This window comes from Sinocyclocheilus anshuiensis, unplaced genomic scaffold (assembly GCF_001515605.1).
Source record: "Sinocyclocheilus anshuiensis isolate Anshui unplaced genomic scaffold, SAMN03320099.WGS_v1.1 scaffold1365, whole genome shotgun sequence".
Classification (NCBI taxonomy): domain Eukaryota; kingdom Metazoa; phylum Chordata; class Actinopteri; order Cypriniformes; family Cyprinidae; genus Sinocyclocheilus; species Sinocyclocheilus anshuiensis.
In genome coordinates this window covers 764,181-782,630 of record NW_015551032.1, presented here as the reverse complement: position 1 = coordinate 782,630, position 18,450 = coordinate 764,181, and the positions used below count along the sequence as shown (strand labels likewise).

Genomic DNA, 18,450 nt, shown 5'->3' with positions numbered 1-18,450 from the left:
AGGGGCGTAACATTTCCGTCACACGCTTGAGGAATTCGGCCAATTACAACGAACTGGATAGCTGGCAAATCAGAGCACACCTCGCTTTTCAGACCGATGAACTTTGTAAAAATCAATGCGTTTCAGAAAGGCGGGGCATAGAGGAGAAACAATAATGTACATTATGTGGAAAATAATGTGTTTTTTTTACTTTAAACTGCATAAACACATTGCATTACACCAAATACACAAAATAATGTTATTTTTAGCAACGTCATATGACCCCTTTAAATTGTGTATTGCTTTGTTAAGCAAACTGAAATGTTTATACAGGGTTACTTTTTTATAGGGCTGAACGATTAATCAAAAATCAAACCGAAATCGCAATTTAGCTTGATGTGACTATTGAATCGCAAAGGCTGAGATTTTTAATGAAATACATATATGCACAGCATCAGTAGTAAATGCTGTTCATCTCTGCAAGCACTGTGAGTTTGAGTCGCTTATAACATGCTGTGCATCTGAAAAAGGAAAATGCGCCAAACATCCTCCCAAACTCAATGAGAAGCGTTTATAAAACACTTTGTCAATGAACATTTAATAGCATATTACTCCACATCATTCGAGTGTTTGAAATAACTTAATTTTCTGATCTGATGTGGCTTCTTATCACAGAATGAGGCAGAAAATATATTCTATGTGATAAAGGATATGTCAATTAGCAATGGATTATAGATTTACTTTATTATTATGAAAATAATAAGATAAACCAAGATGAACGCGGGATGGCTTAAAGAACACAGATAAAACCAAATATTGTCGGAAATGTATGTTTATTGTCCTCTAGTTTCATCAGTTATTATATTGTCTTCTGGGAAACCTGTAAGCATTTATGTAGCAAATTAAAAAAAATATGATCTTTATACAAAATAAGAAAAATTTACACATCATGCATTGTGTTTCATTCTTGATCATCAATAAATGTTTTCACCTTTTGTAATAGCTGCGTAGGAGTCCCTCAAATGTCCTCAGTGTGAAAAGATGGATCTCAAAATCCTGAAGTCTGTTGGAAAGGGTTCAAATACGCAAAAGATGTTGGAAAACGGTTTCTTTACTATCCCACAATCATTTTTTAAATGTTAAGTAATAACATCCCTTTGGCCAACTTAAAAAAAAAAGTTGAGTTAAATATACAATTCACAAATATGAGAAACAAAATACCTGTGTGCCACAGATTTAAAAAAAAAAAAAAAAAAAATTTTTCCTCACAGAATTGCCAATGTGCTTGACAATAATTTGGCCAACTAGAAATTATGTCTAGTTTAACAAACTATAAAAAAGCCACATTTAAAGGGGTCATATGACGTTGCTAAAAAGAAGTCTTAACTTTTATAAAGAATATCTCTTTGGGTTTGAGACTTTAGTCTTTGCAACTTTAGGGGTCTTATCTATGCACAAACAGCTTGTAACACTCCAAAGAGAAAGGAAAACTTGAAATCGCATCATATGACCCCTTTAACAACCAATAACGCACTGCTGTTTATGCCTGGCATTAGTGCAATCTGTCTTGGCTGGCCACCTGTGATCGGATCACCTGAGACATTAATACCAGGTGTAAACAATTCCAACCTGTCTATCTTCATCTATCCTACTGGAAGTGTGAAAACTGTGGGGAAAACACAGCCCCAGTGGGTTTGGCTGTTGAACGGAGCTTGCAGGTGATGGCAGCTTTGAACTGATGAGATTAATGGTTTCTCTGGATCTCTGTGTGTGGAGGGCGGTGAACAATCGGAGGGGCTTGTTTACCTCGCCTGCCTGCCACAAATGTAAGCACACTTTGCTGACTCGGTTCCACATAAGAAAGGAGTTGGAGGCCGTCTGCTATTCCCAGCAGACAAGATAAAGTATGCCTGTGTCCAAAGGGAAGGCATGGGCAGTATGACCCCGAACAGATGCAACTGCTTTCTATTAATACACCCACAGGTTTGTTTGTAGCATCTACACACCACTGAGAAGCAGGGGCTTCAGGGCTTACTGGGCGGCTGGCTGCTAAAAAAGACCCTCTAACTTTAATCCAAGCTAGGCACAACTAATTCAGCTGAGGACAAGCTTTGATATCCTTTCATTTTTTTAAAGACAGCTTGTGTAGCTGAGCATATAATTTCCTAATCTTTGAAAAGTTTAATGACAAAAGAAAACCGGAGTAATCTTAATATAAAAAGATGGTTATTAAATACTTGCATTCAATTAACTGGTAAGTGAGCCTAAGGCAGTTTACAAAACCACAACAAAGAGAATGAGACTGATTACTTCACTAATGAGTTCAAACTTGTTCCTCTGCTGCAGTACACAGACAGTCACCCTTTACACACTACCTGTCAAAGTTTGACCCCCACACTAGAGTTGCTTACGAGAAGGTCCATGGTGTAAAGGTCACTAACCTTTAGACACTCACTTAACCCACCTACTCCATTGTGTTGATCTGAACCCCCTACGTCTTTTTAATTCTCATCCAACTCTTAAAGAAACACCCTGGGGTCTTTACGATGGGGGAGGTGGTCTAGCAGATAAAATGTGGAAAATTTAAATGTAAAAAAAAATAATAATAATTTGTGATATACACTTGTGCTATAGACTACTGTTCTATACAAGTATACAAGTGTACAAGTACAAGAAAAAAAACATTGATAATGTTACAAAAGCTTTCTATTTTTAAAGGGGTCATCAAATGCTACATGCACTTTTACAAGATGTTTGAACTGAAATGTGTATTGGCAGTGTGTGTACACAACCACCCTATAATGACAAAAATCCACCCATTGTTTTTTTTTAATCTACTAAAATCTTTACCCCTTTCTCAAATCGAGCCGATCTCAGATGCCTCTGTCTATGTGACGTCACAAAAACAGGCCCCTCCCACGATAGTTTGATTGACAGTGGCGTTTCAGCACAGACTGGACTGGTGTCTTACCTTAGACCCACCCTGAGTGAGCTGTCATCAGTCCGCCATTGTTTCACGGCCGGAGCCGATGTAGACAAGAATGACTCCTAAGCGATTGAGGTGTTCTGTTGTTGGATGTAATAATGAACATAACAGTCGTCATTTACTCCCGACATCTAAGCTGCTGAAGACGCACGCGGTGGATTATGTTTGTTTTTGAAGGGAATGCGCCCCCGATCTACCTAAATGCGTCTATGTTCACGCGAATCATTTGTGATCCAGTTTCACCTACAGAAGACGTGAGTATAAGGTTTTTTAATGAATCTTTGCAAATCGCCTTTCCTAATAATGCGCTAATTAACAAGTTTCACGATGAATGTGGCTAAAGTAAACAGTCCCTCAGAGAGCAGCTCAGAAGAGGGGGCGGGGTCAGCATAGCTCATTAACATTTAAAGGAAAATGCTACAAAACGGCTTGCTCTGAAAAGAGCTGTTTTTGACAGGGTAAAAAAGGTGTTTTTTACACTACCATTGAGAAATTTTAACCAAACTATGTTACAGACTTTTCATTAAGACCCTAAAGAATCATATCAACTTGTGGAAAATGGGCATCCGATGACCCCTTTAAATAAATGCTGTTCTTTTGAATATTCTATTTATCAAAGAATCGAGAAAAAGTATCACAGATTCCATAAAAAAATAGAAAACAGTTACTTAAATTATAATTCTTCACAATAATTATTTTTTACTACTGTATATTTTTATTCAAATAAATGCCTGTGTGAGCATAAGGGAACTTCTGAATGGCAGCGCACATTAATCACTGAGAAACACAAGACAAACTAAGTTTCTTGCATCCAATTTCAGAAATGTGCATTATGAATAGCTTCTTAAAAAAGGAACATATAGCCCACACAAAGCTAACACAAAAGACAAACAAAAAACCATATACAATGGACCCTCTTAAAATGCTTCAGATGCTCAAGAAACATCACAGGTTAGTGCAACCAATCCAAAAGCTCTGAAGAATTTAATTTCTCAGTTTCAAGTATCAGCTGTACTTCTTAAACGCTACTAAACCACCTTTCCAGATTAGCACTGAAAAACATTATTACACAGTATTTACACAATACAACACATAATACATATACACAATTATGCATCCGCTCAATGTTTTTACCAAAACACACTAAAAAGTCCATTTGAACGACACTAAACTGTGTAAATGATTGGCTCTGAGATGTTTTATCTTTTGATTGCAGTGCATATGTTAGCAGTGATTTGGGATGTCTTTAATTTAAAGAAGAGTCCTGCTATTAAAGTAGCTCAAGTTTGACTATTGAGCATTGCAAGAGTCTGCCATGTGTTTGTTTTCTAATTCCCCACAATTTAAAATGGCACCGGTGATAAGGGGGCATTCATGAGGTAGATTAATATTTCCACAACAGACACCAGAGTTCCCTTTAAACCAGCAAAACATCTCAGGAGTTTCCATTCATCACTTTGAAAAGGAGCTTTGTAATAATATTCCAAGACACAATCAAGATAAGGATCACGCACCTTAATTTGATCACAAATCATGCCTAAATTACTCTCATAAATGCTAGTCTGGATTGAATTGATACGGATTATAAAAACTACTCATTTCGTTGCATGATCCTGCCAGGGGCTTGCCTCTAGTTAAGTTCATTATCCAACGCTGCTAAAGAACATGGAATTGGAAGATAGTTTCCTTGGCTGAGGCTTGATGTTAGCTCCCTTGTTATCAGTTGGCATGATCCTGCCAGGGGCTTGCCTCTAGTTAAGTTCATTATCCAACGCTGCTAAAGAACATGGAATTGGAAGATAGTTTCCTTGGCTGAGGCTTGATGTTAGCTCCCTTGTTATCAGTTGGGACTTTCGCCAAGACCTGTAGATTTGATGTGTGAAGATCTCTTTTTCCAGCAAAACAAGTGCAAACTCAGTCCTGACGTCTTGTGTGGCAGGACACACCGTGAAGCCTTTGTTTTGCCACTGAACATGAGCAAGATCCAAAATTAGGCATTTGAGGGGGGAGAAGGCTGGAGCCAGAGACAGGCCCCGTCTGGCTGTCTTTCCTCAGGCTACCATCTTTCCCCACCTCTGTTGCTTCACCTCCGCTTGTCTCCATGGAATTTACAGAGGGAGCCATGTTCAAAAACACAACGGAAACAATAGCAAAGGTGAAGTCACAGATGTGCAGATAACCACAAGGAGATGCTGAATCTCTGACGTGACACTTTCAGCAAAGATTCTCATCTTAATATTAAAGACTTTACGAGCAATTCAACTTTAGGTTGACCTTTGAAATGAGGCCTGTCAGTTCATCCTGTACACACAACAGTAGTCTTCCATTCCCGAAAGCTCCAGCCTGTGGTGGATCAGCAGGGGATGAAACTGTAGTGCATGAAGTGTTGAATCCTAAATGTCAGAATGAATCGTGTCTGAACATGAATTATTCTGACTGCCAGTGATTTGACTTCTGCCAGCAGATGCACTTAAGGGAGAGCGACAGGTAGCCGAACTCAGGAGTTATCTTCTAGTGTTCATTTCTCACGACATCTTATACAACACTGAACCCCTAGTTAGAGTAAAATTATAATCTGAGGAAAACCAAGTAAAATATGGAACCCTTATAAACATTTGCTTATTCGACCCAGCAAAACATATCTATCTATCTATCTATGCATCCATCCTTCTTTCTCCCTACCCTATAAATATTTAAACATTGATTTAACATTTAATAAACTTTAATTTTCTACTTAAAAATTAGCTTGAATCAATTCTTCCTCCTTACATTCAAAACAATTGAAATTCTTCAAGTTTTCTACCTCAATTGAAATTCAACTTAAATCCAGGAATTAAATTCAGGAAAAGACATTCTCAGTTCAATTCTGAATGGTGCTCAGCTTTCACCTCTCCTACCTGGCAAATCTTAAAGGGATAGTTCACCCAAAAATGAGCATTCTGTCAACATTTACTCACCCTCATCTGTATGAAGAATGTCTCAAGAGTTTTGTCCATACAATAAAAGTCAATGGGCACCAAAACTGTTTGGTTCCCAACATTCTTAAAAAATATCTTCTTTTATGTTCAGGTTCAGAACAGCATGAAGGTGAGTAAATGATGACAGATTTTAAATTTTTGGGTGAACCGTGAACCATCCCTTTAAATCAGTGCTTCTCAACTGGTTTGGCCATGGGACCCACATTTTCCCATGGTCATCAAGCCGCAACCCACTTTATGTTATATAGGGTACAACGGGGCTAAAGGTGCCCCGGGGTAAAAGGCGCCTTTGATATTATTTTCATCTAAACCACTAGATGGCACAAAAACGTGGCGTAGCACTTTCCAAAACATCTGCTTTTCAAGATGCACGTGTATATTTGTCTGATTTTTGACACGATCGCACGCAGCAGTGCAAAGTTGATTCTGTGCTTACTTGATCTAATAGTTTTAATGTTTTTTAAAATGTTGTAGATAGTGGTCGACCGATAATGGTTTTTTGACAGCCGATGCCGATATCTTGGAAAGCAGGGTGGCCGATGGCCGATATAAATATTTATTTTAATTAATATTTAATAAATTTGAAATCATTTAAAAATGGATAAAAAAATAAATGTTTGGAAGTGGAAGTGTGCACAAATGGAAGTTTGTGTGCAGTGGGAATCATATTTTTTCAAATAAAGCCAAGGTAACGCTCATTTTACATACAGAACATGAGTGAAAATGACATGAATATGGCAGTGGGCAAATGCATAAAGCTCAGCATAATTTAAAATCCTGAGTTTAAAGTTTGTCGATCGTGCATCTCCAGTGAAGCTGAACTCTCCTCCTGTCCGCATTCAATTTGCACGGACCGACCGTCACGCAGAGAACACGCGATCATGCAGGATACAAATGCACACATCACAAGATCTCACAACTGGATTCGACTAAGTTTGCAAGGTTTGTGAAATTAAATGTTCATTAGTCATTCAAAGATTTGTTTAAATGATATAAATGTGTATTTGCTGAATGCTGACAGCAAACAAGAAAGTATTATAATGTTTGCCTTTCTATTACTAATAATATAAAATCGTTATAATACTTTTTGTATACATTTTAATTCCTTTGTTTAACCGTTCTATCTGATTATTAGACAGACTTCTATCCGTATTTAGACAGAACTGTTAATGACAACAGCGAACAAGAGGGAGAATGTGAGCACTGTGTGTTCAGACACTGCCATTCTCAGCGCCGTCAAAATAAACGTCCCGCCTCGAACGCATCGGCCAAACAGGAAAACTTATCGGCCGATGCCGATATTTTAAAAAAAAATGGCGATATATCGGTCGACCACTAGTTGTAGATTTAAGTAGCAAATGAGAATCGCTAAAATTAATGCATATATTTTGAGACAAAAGTCTTCTTTATGATTTTCAGTTTTTTTTAAGATAATTAAAGCAACTGTTTTTAAATAACGAAAGAATATGTAAAAGTATGGTATTTGGGGTAAAAAACGCCCCTGCTGTTGGGGCTAAAGGCGCACAGTAATTAACATGATAATTAATATATGGCTGACTTTTCCATTTGTTGACATGGCATGGTTAGATTCAGAGGGTAAATATCATATATTATGTTGGGTGTCCATATTAGAGATAATCACCATGTTTAGAATGAAACCATCATATTTAAAAACATGATATTAATCATATCATATAATAAAAAAATTGTTACTACTGTATATATTCAATTATTATTGGATCTCCTTCAATACTTTCAGAATCTTTACTTATTAACATGATTTTGTTTCTGTATTTTAAAATATATATATTTATATTAACTTATTTTAATGACAGTAACACAAAATATGTTGCTCCATTAATGTTCAATACAATGTATATATTTTTTTATGCAATTATACATTTTAGGCGCAGTGAATAGCCCATTTTTTCTTAAGGTGGGCCTTTAGCCCCGTTGTACCCTATTTATTTATATATATATATATATATATATATATATATATATATATATACACAGAGTATATATATATATATATATTTGTTTGTTTAAACAAATATCATACCTTCATGCAAATCCTTACCAGCTAATACACGAAGTACCAGTTATGTGATTTATTGGTACTTTACTTTTATTTCACATGTTGCATGCTCGTAGTTTCTTCTGCGCTTTAGTGAAGTGATAAACAGCGTGCGCCGCCGCATTTGTGCGTACAATTGAAGAGTGCGACAGGATAGTCTGACAGGACAGGATAGTTCATTTTTCTGAGGTGAGAGATTTAAGTTACAAAAATAGCGATAGAATAATGAGCCTGACATTACGCCTGACAACATCTCATCTGACCGCAGATAGTGAATCGGGACAGCACATTTTTCTCAGGCAGTCTTTACTTAAACTGCAAAAACAGTGTCAAGAAAAAATGGCGATATATCGGTCGACCACTAGTTGTAGATTTAAGTAGCAAATGAGAATCGCTAAAATTAATGCATATATTTTGAGACAAAAGTCTTCTTTATGATTTTCAGTTTTTTTTAAGATAATTAAAGCAACTGTTTTTAAATAACGAAAGAATATGTAAAAGTATGGTATTTGGGGTAAAAAACGCCCCTGCTGTTGGGGCTAAAGGCGCACAGTAATTAACATGATAATTAATATATGGCTGACTTTTCCATTTGTTGACATGGCATGGTTAGATTCAGAGGGTAAATATCATATATTATGTTGGGTGTCCATATTAGAGATAATCACCATGTTTAGAATGAAACCATCATATTTAAAAACATGATATCAATCATATCATATAATAAAAAAATTGTTACTACTGTATATATTCAATTATTATTGGATCTCCTTCAATACTTTCAGAATCTTTGCTTATTAAAACTATTTTGTTTCTGTATTTTAAAATAAATTTTTATATTACCATATTTTAATGTCAATATATTTATCGAACAAAAATGGATTCTTTTATTTTTCAAAATAAGCAGAATATAGTACAAACTTTGCTAAAGTTATTGTTTTTAACAAGTATTAACTTAGACATTATTTTTTTTTTTAAAACATTATTTTAGCTGAAGTATTTGTATCAATACCGTGTGCCTTTTACCCCATGCTGGCCCCTCATGCCACCTCATACATCTATAAGATTTTTAAACAAAATAAACATCTTGAATGATTTATGTTTACACAAAATATGTTGCTCCATTAATGTTCAATACAATGTATATATTTTTTTATGCAATTATACATTTTAGGCGCAGTGAATAGCCCATTTTTTCTTAAGGTGGGCCTTTAGCCCCGTTGTACCCTATTTATTTATATATATATATATATATATATATATATATATATATATATACACAGAGTATATATATATATATATATTTGTTTGTTTAAACAAATATCATACCTTCATGCAAATCCTTACCAGCTAATACACGAAGTACCAGTTATGTGATTTATTGGTACTTTACTTTTATTTCACATGTTGCATGCTCGTAGTTTCTTCTGCGCTTTAGTGAAGTGATAAACAGCGTGCGCCGCCGCATTTGTGCGTACAATTGAAGAGTGCGACAGGATAGTCTGACAGGACAGGATAGTTCATTTTTCTGAGGTGAGAGATTTAAGTTACAAAAATAGCGATAGAATAATGAGCCTGACATTACGCCTGACAACATCTCATCTGACCGCAGATAGTGAATCGGGACAGCACATTTTTCTCAGGCAGTCTTTACTTAAACTGCAAAAACAGTGTCAAGAGCTTTCACGCACATCTTTCAAAATAAAAGTCTCGCATCAGAAAAACATTTAGAATTACGTTTTTGTAGTTGATGTTGTTTCTTTGACACTCTGCGACCCACCAGTTGAGAAACACTGCTTTAAATCATCTGTTTAACAGTCACAGCCATAAAAAAGATGAAATGTGCCTCCTTTTTAACCTTTTAGTAGGCAGAGAGAGATAGAAAAGTTGCTTGGAGAAACAGTTCACCACCACATTAATAACATAAACATTAGACAAAAGTTAGTTGTTCCTGTGAGGTTATGTTTAAGAATGCACACCATTTAAAACTAGCAATCTGTCCACAGCGTTAGACAAGATGCAAACACGCTTCAACTTAGAGCTGTAAGATAATCACTCGGAATGAACTGAAGAACAAAAGGCGATGACCTCCAGACAAACAACTCAGAAATGGTCAAGCCAGAACTAGCTGTTTGCGGAGGTTTCAGACAGTTCAGCCTGTTTGGAGTGTCTGTCTATCAGTCAAGCAGGGTATTTGCTTTTAAGCAAGTATCTGTGTGCACGCTTGAAGGGCCATTCAAAATCTGTTCTCTGTTTGAGCATCCAGGAAATCCTGGATTCAGGAATTTAAAGACTGCTAAGCCACTTTTCAAACATCCCTGCATGCCCTGTACCCAATTGCTTTGTCATATTGCTGTTTAGCTCAATCAGTGGGGCAAAATCGTATGTGTTCAGTGGGCCAGAAAGGGGTCAAAGCCAATTTGGTGCCTAAAGGACTGCAGGATTACACATTAAAGTGTGAAGTAACTTACACCAGGAAAGCATAAGGAATACCTCATTCATTAACAGAGCATGAATAGACAGGCTCTGCTCACCACAAATGATAACTGTAGAAATAAAATCCAACAGTAAATAAAAAGGTTTGTGACTACTAGCAACAGAGAATATCCGTTCTATGAAGTGTTTCATGCATGTTTCCATGTACAAATCTGCAGGATTACGGTTCAACTTCTGTTACAGGTGCATTGAGAAATTGGAAAACAGGCCAGGTATTAAATGACCAGCTGTAAAAGTAAAGATGGTCTGTGAACATTAGAAAAACAACCTAATGAGGTTTAAAATGGGGAAGACCCCCATGTGCCTTGAGGTCATGAAGCCCAGGGCTTTATCCTCTGAAGATCATGACTATCATACTGAAAGACATTGTGGGTGGCATGAAAGCACCAGAATGAACATCAATTACTAGCGACGCTCACCCTACTAACTAATCCATCCTAATTGTATTAATACTGTATTCCTTCCACACATTATTACATTTATTTGGAAGTTAACTGACAAAATAAAATCCCTAAACAAGATAACTAAGGGTATACGGTTCAAATATTTTTAACCATCTATCTTTAGTTACAAAGTAACTTGCAGAGACTGTAGTTAATTACCAAATTGTTCAATGTTAAAATTAATTTCCCTCCCATTACTTTCTATTTGCTCTCCGGATAAATTGTAGCTATGTTAAATATTTTCTTTTAACCCCAATCAAACAAGCAAAATTTGTGCCATTTCTCTGTTTAGTCGATTCTATTCTTGAGTTGCCCTACATTTCGATTGCTTAGAGGCAGACTACTTGCAATGCAAGGAATTTGAGCCCCAGGGCACGAGTGATATGTTTAGATGTGGTGTTGTACCTTATTTCAGAATGTGCTGCTGAATGGAAAGGGTGAGCGCTATTGCACTGGCTCTCATTAATCATTATACAGTATTCATTGCAAGGCCTCTTCACAGCAGAAACGCACAAACTGCTGTAGACGAAATTAACACTCTTGAGAAGTCCCGCATCTGTCATATCATCTACTGTTTTAGTTCAGTTGTATTCAACCCTCTGTTTTCAAAACGCTGAAGGCTGAAGTAGTAGAGTCATAAATAATGATAGAAAAACTTTAGACCAACTGCCAAATAACTCTCCACAGGCTCTTCAAATTACAATTACATGCTCAACCTAATGTCACACAACAATAATTACATAAACATGTCACTGTTACACACAACAAATGGTTAGTTTCTGCCACCATAACAATATTTGGGCCCAATAAAGTTTTAGGTTATTAAAAAAAGTCTCTTGTGCTCACCAAGGCTGCATTTATTTTTTATCAAAAATACAGATAAAACTATCTGTATTTCTGTAAACTATAAATTGTAACATTATAAATGTCTTTACAGTAACTTTTGATCAATTTAAAGCAACTTTGCTGAATAAATGTGTCTTCCAAACAAAAGTTATACTGACCCCATACTTTTAAACGGTAATGTGTACCTTCACTTTCTTTCATTGTCATCAAACAAAGGGTTAAAAAGTGAACACAAAACACATAATTAGCAATCTGAAGAAAGCTGTATTACAGAATTAAATCTCTTATATTTCTGTATCACTTCCTATGAAGCCCATTTTTATAACACATTACAAGGGTATTCTTAAGGCATTATAATGAATGCATAATGCATTATAAAACTTATAATATGTTGTTTCATCTCATAGATAATCATAACAACAATTATAATACTTCATAAAACTTACTTATTTGTGGTTATAACTTTTATGATTATTTATAACACCCAATAAACACCATGTTAAATCCACTTCATTTATAATGGATTATAAGTCTCATATCTTGACATTATTTAAGATCTGTACAGTATCTTACTATCTTACTGATATTGCAATAAGTATAGTAAAAATCAAATGTGCCATATTACACATTCATCTGATCAGATATCTGATCTTATCGCTGTTTAAGAAAAAATATAATTTTTTATTTTTATTGTTGTCATTATTTATAAGTGGTCTTTGTCTGCTTTAAGTAAAGTAACAAGTTAACAATGGCAAGATATGAGAGTTCTAATACATTATATCTATGGGAAATATAATCCATTGTTAGTTAAGTTGATGCATTGTGTTCATTGTGTATTATAAATCATAATCGTAAAGGCTATAACCACAAATAAGTCAATATTATAATGCATTAAAACTGTTTTATTTTAATTATAATATAAAATAATTATAATTATTTTTAAATAATAACTCATGAGATGATATATTATAACATATTATAAGTTTTTTTTTTATAATACATTATGCATTCATTATAATGCCTTAAGAATACTCTTATAATGTATTATAAATACGGGCTTCACAGAAAGTCTTACCAATACTTCTAATACACCAAGAAACCAACATTTTTTGTATACCCAGTTTTGACTGGGTTTAACCATTCACTTGTTATCTTAAGTAGTGCTTTGATTTTGCTAACAACTTCTGAAAAGAGTTTGGAGTCATAATTACTATTTAAATCCTCTCTTTTTCCATATCAGGACTCTATGGCTCCTTGTCCAGGTGTTTTGGCTGACTTTTCTTTTGAACTCCAAAGATCCTCTTCCTGACTCCCTCCAGCATGTCTCCACCTGTCCGTGACTGTCTTCCCAACCCTCTCCCCCTTTTCCCCACAAAGCCTCTTGAATCCCATGAGGAGCCATGTTATAGGGAACAATGCACACATACCATTCACTTCCATTCCCAGTTCTCAGGGAGCAAAGGAAGAAATCCTGCTGCTGTGTTTACACTACTTTTAATTACTGTCATTACACAATAGCAGCGACAGAGATGTGTCATTACTCTCCATTAAACCACGAAGGAAACCTGTTGTGCACCACAGTTCCATGAAGGTTGTGTTCTACAAGAAAGTGTTTCTGTGCACTTACAATGTCACTATTCCTGCAAGTAATCATGGATGAATTTCAAAATTACACACGTTAACATCCAAACCATTAGTTCTGCAGAAGGAACAACAAAAGGCCAGTCTCATCATTCACAACCACAAAACGCATGGGAATCTGAGAGTTGCCTTGCAATTTGCAATGAGCTGTCGAAGAGACACCTGAATATATGGTTTCTTTCCATTTCTCAAGATACGTAATCTAGACCAGGGGTTCTCAACTCTGGCCGGCCCTCGAGATCCACGTTCCTGCAGAGTTTTCCTCCAACCTTGATCAAACTCAACTGCCAGTATCTTTCTAGCAATCCTGAAGACCTTGATTAGTTTGTTCAGGTGTGTTTGATTAGGGTTGGAGCTAAACTCTGCAGGACAGTGGACCTTGAGGGCCAGAGTTGAGAAGAACCCCTGATTCTAGACCATCTCATCCTCATACACTCTTAAAAATAAAGGTGCTTCACGATGCCATAGAAGAACCTTTTTGTCTAAATGGTTCCATAAAGAACCTTTAACATCTGAAGAACCTTTCCGTTTCACAAAAGGTTCTTTGTGGCGAAAAAAGTTTCTTCAGATTACAAAAAGGTAAGAAAGAGATGGTTCTTTAAAGAACCTTTGACTGAATGGTTCTTTGTGGAACCAAAAATGGTTCTTCTATGGCATCGCTTGAAGAACCTTTTGAAGCACCTTTATTTTTAAGAGTGTACCATTCACAAAGTTAGCACGTTCATTATTTATAAGGCACTTCTCCTCAAATACGTCTGTAGTGACTGTGAGACCTATTCTGACTGATATCAGGTGAATCCTTTCAATGCCAGTGCTGATAATGGGCCTCTAAATAATTAACAACACAATGTCTTGCATAAATGGGCCAGGATTATTGCTTAAAGCCCCAGATCTCAACACATGTACATTAATCAGATTAAAAGGAAATGAAAATAAGAAGAGGAATGGATACGTACCGCAAACAATGAGCCTTGATGGACACATGCTCCTGTGGATGAAGAAAATGAGGTGAACAAGAGTGGAAAAGGATCAATACATCAGCTTTCACTTGCAGGCTAATTGACAAGTTCATGACTAGGCTACTTGTGGACAAATGTCACAGTCATGGCAATCATGTGTTCGGCAATGTCTTGGACATTCATAAATGCCCTTGTTGTTGCCCAATGTGAAAGAACACAAAAGATTGTCACAAGGTGCATTAATGAAATTTAACAGTTGACCCTCAAAGGCTGTAAAGAGAAAAGGATGTCAGCATGTTACGATCTTGCTTGGTTTTAGAGGTTTGACATTAATTTACCATGTTAACACAAATACAAAATGAAATAATGACTGAAAGACCATTAACTGTTTAAGTATTTTTTTTTATGCAGCTAAACAGTATTATGTAAAGATATTTTAAAAACCAGACAAACAAATCAGAAAGCAAACGCATTTAAGACTATAAAAACTGCATTAGATTGCAAGCAGGTAACCGTGAAAACATGGTCCAGAAACTCTTGTGAAGATGAAGTTAACCGTGTTATGATGTGTTATGAAGTTTTACTTCTCAAAGAAAGCATGCTTCCCTCATGAAATACATATCTTTAGAAACAATGGCAATAATGTTTACTGTCAAACAACTTATAATAACCACTAGCTAGTGAGTTATATTGAATTTATGCAAATGTATCAAGCTGATGTGGGAAGAGCAAGAGAACAGATAGCTACGGGATGCGGGCGCCGTTTCATAAACAACATCACTAGTCTGAGACATCAGTCATAGTTATTTAATATTATAGGACTCTCTATTGCACGGTGCTTTTTATCTCATATTTCTACGAGTACCTACAAACTGATTTATCCAGATTTGTATATCTATTTTATTGCAACTAACAGTTGAAAAAAAGCATGCGCGTTGATCTGCGAGTTGTATCTATATTAGGCAACATATTTACCAATGAATTCAGAAAAATAACTATAAAAGAAACACCAACCTTGTGCTCCGGGCAAGCTAGTGCTGTATCCAATTAAAACGGTTAGAAGGATCCAAACAGGACCCATATTCACTTTAGAAACTGTGTTAATCCAAAATGCTCAGAAATACAATGGCTTTAACTTGAATGTGAATTAGTGCTTATCATCGCTGCTCTCCTGCGGACTCAAATCAATCACCAGCGCCTGAGCTTGAAGTCTAGCTGACGGTCGGTATCGTGGGAAGCATCCAGTCCGACTCCGAGCAGATACAGTCCAGTGCGCTCTCCAGCGAAACTTCCTCAGAGAGAGCGGTTCCCACACGAAAACCCTTCCTATTAAAAGTACGGGGCCATTGCAAAGACAACTTGAACACGAATAATTACAGAGGAACACGCACTAACAACCACCGAGCGTACGAGCCGCTCTTTAAAGTGAGTTATTGGAGACACGAGCAGCTGCATTCACGAGTTGAGGAGCCCCTCCTCTCCCTCTACCACTGTGGGAACAAAACCTGTGGCCATCAAAGTTTGGACGGGTATTAGATTTTGAGGTAGTCTTCTGTGAACGCTATGATGAGCCAAATTAACGTTCTTGTGATTTCTTTAGGTTATTGCATTTTTTGTTTAAAAATGCATTCCAAACTTGGTGGAATCATGCAAATTATATTTCTATAACGCTGTGCGTGCACTAGAATTATTATTTAAAAATGATTTAGACACTACATAAAATAGTCAAAGGTCAAAGATTCCTGGGTTACGTGCAGCAGCGCAATCCGATCCTTGCTCGGTGCTCATTCAAGGCCAAAAACAGAAAAACCTTGCACATTTTGTAAACTTAAATACATTCAGACCTTTTAAACCATGCTGTTTTTAAAATCTCTTCACATACAGTAAGCATTTCTATAAAATCATGATTGTTCTCTTCCTAAGATACCAATGCTTCTTGTAATTAAATACTTAAATATTTACATGCATAGCTATTGTAGCAAAAGCCTGTCTTTGTTCTTCTTTGACCTTAACAAGGATATTTTGAAAAAGACGAAAATGAAGACAAAACGTACTGCATTGCCATACAATCTGAGTTTAATTAGTTTAGAAAAAGTGAGTTTCTACTGCCACCTGCTGTTATAGGTAGGGGATGACAGGGCAAGAAAAAAAGATACCCCACAGAAGGCCTCAGCCACCAATGCATTTTCACACTGAAAAACGTATTCTTCTCTTCATTTATCATCTTCTCTAGCTTGTTTCCAAATCTAGTTTTCTAAACCTGGCATTGTATATTATGAATATCGTTGGCTCTTTGATGAACTGGTTTTGTTCTTTTATAAATTGGTTTGGACAAAAGCATCTGCTAAATGCATAACTGTAAATGTAAATAGTGTAGATACAGGGGTAATAGTGTTAAGGCAACATTTGTAACCATATGCAATTCGTTTTTGGCATTCCATACCATCACAAATTGATCTCCATTAAGATGCTTAATGTGGGCTGAAATTCTTTGCAACAGGGCATCCTTATTGACCACAATGGGCCATTAACCGTGTTACTTCCATACCTAAAACATGCTACTGTATAAACTGACTTCAGAATAAAATCACAGTTAGACCATTTTATTAGTCTAAATGTTTTGTACAATGCAAATATATACAAAGCAAAAATGTCATGCCTTTTTCTCTTCCTGTGGTAATAATTCTTCGATTTTAATGTGCAAACCCTCACTTGACCTACTGCAGACAATTGCTCGCTCAATAAAAGGACCTGGAAGAAAAAAGCAAAGACACAATACATTTTATTCAAGTCAAAGAATATAAAAGGTACTTCCACCTAACAGCCAATGTTAAATCTGCTTTTAGAGAACATGGAAATGCTAATACAGTCGTGGTCAGAATTATTGGCACCCTTGGTATTTATGATCAAAGAAGGCTGTGAAAATAAATCTGCAATGTTAATCATTTTGAACTTTTATTTAAAAAAAAAATCACAAATATCTAACCTTTCACTGAACTAAAACAATTGAAAATGGGGGAAAATCTCATTATGAAATAAATGTTTTTCTCAAATACACGTTGGACACAATTATTGGTACCCCTAGAAATTCTTATGAGTAAAATATCTGTGAAGTATATTCCCATTCATATTTACAATTTTGAGCATACCAGGGTGATTATGAACATGAAATTATCCAGCCATGGCGGCTTCCTGTTTCACAGGAATATAAATAGGAGGGAAAACAAAGGCCAAATTCCCTTAATCATCCATCACAATGAGAAAAACCAAAGAATATATTTCTGATGTGCAGCAAAAGATAATTGAGCTTCACAAATTAGAAAGTGACTTTAAGAAAAGAGCTAGAGCAGTGAAAATCCCCATTTCCACCATCAGGGCAATAATTAAGAATTTCCAATCAACAGAAAATGTTACAAATCTGCCTGGAAGAGGACGTGTGTCTATATCATCCTAATGCATGGTGAGGAGGAGAGTTTGAGTGGCTAAAGACTCTCCAAGGACCACAGCTGGTGAATTGCAGAAAAAAGTTGAGTCTCGGGGTCAGAAAACCTTTAAAAAATCAAATCAAATCAAACAGCACCTACACCACATGTTGTTTGGGAGAAAGAAAATGCTGTCATCCAAAAGCAATCCGCAGCATATTCTGTTGTCAGACACGACTGGAACTTCAAATGGGACTGGCTTCTATGGTCAGATGTAACTAAAAAATTAGCTTTTTAGCAACAAACACTCAAGATGGGTTTGGTGCACACAGGGATAAAAAGTACCCCATGTGTACAATGAAATATACTACTGTATTTTTAATGTTGTGGGCCCATATTTCTGCTGGAGGTGCAGAGAGCATCTCCGTTTTATTTTCATTGATGATGAAATAAAATGTATCTTCTGGCATCAAAACTCAAGAGTGAGTGTGGTTCCTCAGACGAGCGTCAGACGACACCACAAATTGGCGACCCAGATGGGACGGAAAAGAGCAGAGGAGTGGACAGCCACTTTGGGCTGACTGAGACGAACAACACAGACCCGGTGGCCACCGAATAGGCAA

General features: G+C 36.3%; 2 protein-coding genes across 2 annotated transcripts in view; both read right to left on the bottom strand.

The window, feature by feature from the left end:
- Positions 1 to 15,843, bottom strand: part of LOC107661219 (extracellular matrix protein FRAS1-like) — a 133,051-nt gene extending 117,208 nt beyond the window's left edge. Inside the window, exons 1-2 of the mRNA XM_016450718.1 lie at positions 15,420 to 15,843; positions 14,403 to 14,434 (exon numbers count right to left, since the gene is read on the bottom strand). Of these exons, the coding sequence (XP_016306204.1) occupies positions 14,403 to 14,434; positions 15,420 to 15,486 (99 nt within the window). The 5' untranslated portion in view covers positions 15,487 to 15,843. The remainder of the gene's footprint in view (positions 1 to 14,402; positions 14,435 to 15,419) is intronic.
- Positions 15,844 to 16,470: 627 nt separating this feature from the next.
- The window catches only part of LOC107661265 (39S ribosomal protein L1, mitochondrial-like), a 6,341-nt gene continuing 4,361 nt past the window's right edge, over positions 16,471 to 18,450 (bottom strand). Inside the window, exon 9 of the mRNA XM_016450763.1 lies at positions 16,471 to 17,156. Coding sequence (XP_016306249.1) covers positions 17,059 to 17,156 — 98 coding nt within the window. The 3' untranslated portion in view covers positions 16,471 to 17,058. The remainder of the gene's footprint in view (positions 17,157 to 18,450) is intronic.